The sequence below is a fragment of the Physella acuta genome, unplaced genomic scaffold (assembly GCF_028476545.2).
Source record: "Physella acuta isolate Inbredline_101_S28 unplaced genomic scaffold, ASM2847654v3 ptg000211l, whole genome shotgun sequence".
NCBI lineage: Eukaryota > Metazoa > Mollusca > Gastropoda > Physidae > Physella > Physella acuta.
This window is the reverse complement of record NW_026731730.1, coordinates 237,181-243,139: the sequence shown is the minus strand read 5'-3', so window position 1 is coordinate 243,139 and position 5,959 is coordinate 237,181. Positions and strand designations below refer to the sequence as shown.

At 32.8% G+C, this 5,959-nt stretch overlaps 1 protein-coding gene across 1 annotated transcript; it reads left to right on the top strand.

Annotated features, from left to right (window-relative positions):
* Positions 1-455: 455 nt before the first annotated feature.
* Positions 456-4,831, top strand: LOC131937463 (N-terminal Xaa-Pro-Lys N-methyltransferase 1-like). The gene is made up of 2 exons (XM_059294919.1): positions 456-651; positions 3,972-4,831. Exons 1-2 carry the CDS (start codon positions 472-474, stop codon positions 4,482-4,484), a joined length of 693 nt encoding a protein of 230 aa, XP_059150902.1. The 5' UTR covers positions 456-471; the 3' UTR covers positions 4,485-4,831.
* The last annotated feature ends 1,128 nt before the right edge of the window (positions 4,832-5,959 follow it).

Sequence of the window (5,959 nt, the reverse complement as noted above, 5' to 3'; positions counted from 1 at the left end):
AATATTTTAAACTCTCAAACCGGTTGATAAATCTAATTATTTTTAAAAAATTGAAAGTTTAGGACTATATTGTAAATTTTTAGAAAATTACTTTTAGATAATTAAAATACTATTGACTAATTCGTAAATAATGCAATATAAAATATTCTAAGGCATAAGCTAATTTAATCAGTACATTTGCTAATGTTTTAGAGAGTATATTTCCGGAACTATGGTAATCGCGTTGTGGAATTCAAAGTATCGAGTAAAGCAAAATAAATATTTTCATAATTTTGCTAGAAACAATAATAAATACAGACTAATTGCTATAAAATACTTATTGTTTTTCTTAAATCTTTAATTATTTTGTGGAAAATATTCCTTATTAATAGAATAGAATGAGTGAGCCAAAATAAATTTGTATTGAGATATCGTTCACTCGAATATTAAAGCCTTTCCAAGTACCCCAACAAATACTAGATTGTTTTCAAAATGGCGGAAAATACGGAATCTAAAAATGAAGACAACACAACATCGGATCCATTTTACTTAAATGCAAAAAAATACTGGGCTAATGTAACGCCTACTGTTGACGGAATGTTAGGCGGATTTGCGAAAATATCCCCAACTGATATTAATGGTTCTAAAGCATTTTTACGCCCTTTCCTCAAGGTGACAATCTGGGAAACAAGAGAGTGAAGAGGGGGGGGGGGTGGACTTAAGGCAAACGCCATCGGCTAGGCCGTACATTGTAAGATAGGTTCAGGAACCGAAAGTCAAGTCACATTTTGTGGTAAAACTCCATTTTAGCGTATTTTATTCTCTGCTTCTTGTTTACCTCCAGTTGAGCGTATGGCGTATATTATTAATTTATTATAATCTGAAACTCTGAAACACACCAAAACATTAGGAAACACGATTTATTTATTTAGGCCTAGGCCTATTTGTATTGTTTTTTTGTTTTAACAAAAGAATAAAAATAAATTAAAAAAAAAAACACAAAGAGACTGACTTTGTTTTAGATTTTGATAATTTACTTTTGTCAAAACTTGAGAAAAATCCAAATTTAGAATATTGAATGGAATGTGCTATGTTCATGTGTAAGAATTTTCATGGCAATGGGTGAAGTACGTAAATGTAACTCACAATGTGACAATTGCAAGGCGGTGAAGTTTGTATTGTTACAAGTATCTCCCAGGCATGATACTATAAATAAACATTTATGAACTTACAAACAATGACCCCAAAACTGAGGCCAACACAATTTCAAACAGTTATTGCCCGAGCTATGACGTAAGCTGATAATTAAAATCTGTGTCAACTCACAGTGAACCCGCGACCGTATAAGGATTTTTCTCCCACTGACGATCACACGATATTTAATTGGAACAGTTTACCGTTTCTAATTAAAAATCACATTCATAAAAAAATAAGTAGATCTAGTGTTTTCCTAACGTTTTTGTGTGTTTCTGTTGTGTTTATAATAAAATACGCTCAACTGGAGGTGAACGTGAAGCGGGGAATAAAATACGCTAAAATGGAGTTTTACCACATTTTGTTTCGCCCATTACCCACCTGTGACTGTGGGTAAAATGCGAAGGTGTTTGTGAAAATTACACCATTACCGAATTTTAATGTGCCTGGCTTTCTAAAATAATAAATAATAATATAAATGCCCAGACCTCCTATTGTTTAAATAAATAGTTTAGTTTATAGTTAGGACCATAATATATAAGACTAATAAATAATAAGTTCAGATTTTGATTGAATAACTTCTTTCTTCTATTGTGTTGACTTTGAACACCACCTTTTTCCAAGCCGCCCTGTACTGGAGTATCGGCCTATAAGTATAGTCTATAGTATACTGAAGTGACATTTGGGTTAGGCTTAGCCATAGGTCGCCATAGGCCATAGGGTTATTTATGATATGGGTAATGCATAAAGATAAGGATAGACTTGTGATCTAGATCTGAACTTTTATTCTCACACTACTAAAAAAACCTAGGTCCAAAAGTGTCACGCTATTTTTCTGCAATTTAGTTTATTCAGCAAGTATGTCTCGCATTTTCCTCTTGCATTTTACCACCTCACCATTTTGCATCTTCTGTTTTACCATGGTACCAAGTGGGGCGGAAATGAAACTTGTAACTATTAAATAAGTAACTAAATCTATTCTAGGACTATTTATTTTATTAAAATTAAATCAATATTACATTATTTCTTCAATACTACAAAACTAGTTAAAATTGATTAGAAATTATGTCTATATCTAGTACTAACAAGTAATTACGCTCATTAGGTGGAATATTGATATTACAGATGTTCAATAATTTGCTCTCTGAGACCATAACAATAGGTAGTCCAAACTGGCGAAAAAGTGCGTTTTAGGGTCAGTTTTTGCGGTTTTCAAAAATAAAATTTCACTACTTCTATTTGTCCTATAAGAATAAAAATTATATGTCAATAAAGTTTAAGCCTTTATCTGTCGTAATCTGGTATTTTTATATCTGTAACACATGTTTGAATGTGTTTTATATTTGTTTGAAAAGTATCAGTTACGTCAACAAATTTCACCGTTTTGCGTGTACCGATCGACCCCACACTGTTTCATTTAGTTGCGGCTTCGCGACAAAGCATCGTAGAAGCATAATCTTAATGTCATTTTAAAGAGCGAATTCTAGTCTATCGTTTGATGTATAAATTGAAAAAATAACTTGCTTATTTCATTTAAAAAAATCAGTTTTTAAACTTTAAATGACGATATATACACGAAAACAAACTAATTCTGTTTCAATCTTTACACCGATGTAAAGTTCACTTTTATAACTACTTTGTGTTGTAAATTCAAGTCTTTCTATGTTATTTAGTTTAGAAAATATGGGTTCTCAAAAATGGCACTTTTTAAAAATCAGTTTTTTACCAAATTTTGCTTTTTTAAAAATCGCAGAACTTTTTTATTTATTAAGATATTTTTATAAAATTTGTGGCATAGAGCTTACAATTAAAAGTTCTTTCATGACATACTCACTCCAGAAGTCTGCAATCAATAGTTAATTTCAGTTTGGACTACCTAATAATAAGTCATATTTGTATTTCACATTAACTGCCAGTTGAGTAGCCTAACAGCCATTTTTTGAGAAGATTCTACTTTTTGGCATTATCTGACAAGTGTGTAACCTACCCCATGGAATAAGCAGACCTAATCAGTGGATGGAAAAATAAACTAGACTATATTTTATATCCAAATTCAGAGTCTTGGTATTTAAGATGTCTGACAATAGATTTCCAAATTGTCAGAAATGAGAGTTAGGGCTGTGGTAGGACTTAGGTTAGGGTTTGGCTTGGGAAAGGGTTAGCTTTTGGCTTGGGAAAGGGTTAGCTTTGGCATTAGGAAAGTCATATTTGTATCTAGTTAACTACCAGTAATCTAATAGGCCATATCCCTTTTTAAAGTAGGTTCAATATTTGTGGCATTATCAGAAACTGATATATATTATAACACATACCTGAAACCCCCCCCCCCCCCCCCAAATTATTCAGATTGACATCAAGCTTTTTTGGATTATTCCCCCCCCCCCCCCCCCAATTAGCACATATTGTCAAAAAAAACCAATGTAGTAAATTAAAATAAATAAAATGTGCACACATACATTTTTAGTGAGCTTCCATTTTCAATTTTATTCTGATGCTAGATCACCACCTTATACATTACGCAATATTATAAAATTGTAATGATTCTAAATGCCTCAATAACCATACTTTAGCCCTAGTTGCACTTAGACTAACTCTCCTCAACTTAACCCTACGATTATCATTATTAGTTTTATACTTTTCAGAAGTGGGTACTGTTCTCCTGATAAAAAAATAAAACATATTATCTCTTTTGTTATTACTGAGACAGCACTACTATACCTCACTTATTTTTAGATAACTTCTAATTTTAAAATATGTATAGTGTTAAAATGAAAAATATAAATATCTTTCTTTCCCAGATATCTGGTGGTTCTGTCTCACCAAATCATGCATTGGATTGTGGGGCAGGCATAGGAAGAGTGACTAAACGTCTACTTTTACCCATTTTTGAAAGTGTTGACATGGTCGAACAGGACCAACACTTCTGTGACAATGCCAGAGAATTCATCGGCCCTGATTCGTCCAGAGTGAGCAACATTTTTTGTACAGGTCTCCAGTCTTTCACCCCTGCTGAGAAAACATACGACCTCATATGGTCACAGTGGGTGCTGGGACACTTAGAAGATGATGACTTGATTACTTTCTTCAAGAAATGTCAAAAGGGATTAAGGGAGGGCGGTGTGTTTATATTAAAAGAGAATATTCTAGAATGTGGTAGAAAAACTCTTGATGACTGTGACAGTAGCTACACAAGGACTAAAGAAGACATGAGAGAATGTATTCGCAAGGCTGGCTTGACCATCCTAGCTGAGCAGAAGCAAAAAGATTTCCCCAAAGACCTTTATCCTGTCTACATGTTTGCTGTACAATAGAATCTTGTATTGGAGTAAAACAAATTGCCTTATACTAATTTCATATTTTGTTTTTGGCTTGACAGGGTGATTTGTATTATATTCATATATGCACCTCTGCATCGACAATGTATGCTAGGAATAATTGCATGCTGAGCTCACACTAGCACCATATTAAAAAAAAATAACCACAAATAAAACATAAATAATTTATTTTTATGAGATGTTTTGAATTCTTCCATCCATCCATCCATAGTTATACTTTTGTAACTCTGACCATTTCAGATTTTCTAAGGCTAGTGTGTTTCTTATAAATGTATTTTTCAGAATGTCTGAAGAAGTAATTTGCCTTAATAAATCATCAACTCTCTGCTTTACTGTTACTTTTCTTTTTCCATGACCATGTGTGTAATTGTCATAATCATTACCTAAATCTTATTTATACTACCTACCAATAACAAACACATTATCATTAAGTACAACACTTAGTATGAATTTTTTAAAACTCTGTGCCAAAATTGAGCTATGTATAACAAATACAGTTTTTTTTTAAGTTGAGTTGGAAATAGGCCCACATATACATACATTAGCAACAGGCGTAAACAGGGGAAGCAATTTCAGGAGAGTGACATTTTTGCATAAAAAATGTTAAATAAAAAAACTAACAAATCAAACAATCCCCTGTTAGAAAGCTCTAAACTGTCAACAACTCAAGTTAATTGTGATATTTTAAGTAAATTACACACTTTTAAGAAGGCACCTCATCATACGCAGGCTGTAACATCATGTTCTCAAAACCAGATAAATGCGTTAAAAGAAAGGGATATTAATAGAGCAAGGATAATCACAGCCACTTGTAAAACTATGTTACGTAGGTTAGAAAAGGCCATAAAAACACTTAAAATTCTCTCCATTGATAAAACATTGAATGATGAATTGTGGAAAGGGGATTCAAATGAAACTTCACAATTGTCTTTGATCTTGCTCAATTAGTTACTGAGTAACAAAAAACTACTTTAACTTTAATAGAATTTTATTGACAAGAATGGAACAGGACATGTCCTTCAACTCCTAGACCACCAAGCAAGCCTTAGAAAAGATAAATCCTGTATTGGCCAAATGCAACTTGAACATTTTTTATCAGTCGCAAGATTGGAAATAGCTTCAAATTCATAGACTACTAAAGTGCCTTTGATAATGTAGATGTATATGGCAAGCCTGTGGAAGCTGTTTAACAACTATAGGTTTCTACAAAAGCAAGGTAACATATTCAAGCATTATACAGAACCCAAAAGAAATTCTTAACACAGACTGGAGTCTGACAGAGTTGCTTCTTTATGATTTCTGTTTGTACCGGTCATTGAATAAATCATGAAGAGGTCTATAGGGAATGAAATAGGGGTTCAGTCAAACCTGGAGCTGACTATATGATCTGGACTTTACAGATGACTTATTCCTCCTTTCACTTTCCCGCACAACATCAACAAATGCAGGAG

Bases quoted from the DNA above. Each gene is read 5' to 3' on its own strand.
- LOC131937463 (XM_059294919.1), top strand. From the start codon at position 472: ATGGCGGAAAATACGGAATCTAAAAATGAAGACAACACAACATCGGAT. The intron at 652-3,971 runs GTGACAATCTGG...TTTCTTTCCCAG, and splicing joins TTTTACGCCCTTTCCTCAAG to ATATCTGGTGGTTCTGTCTC.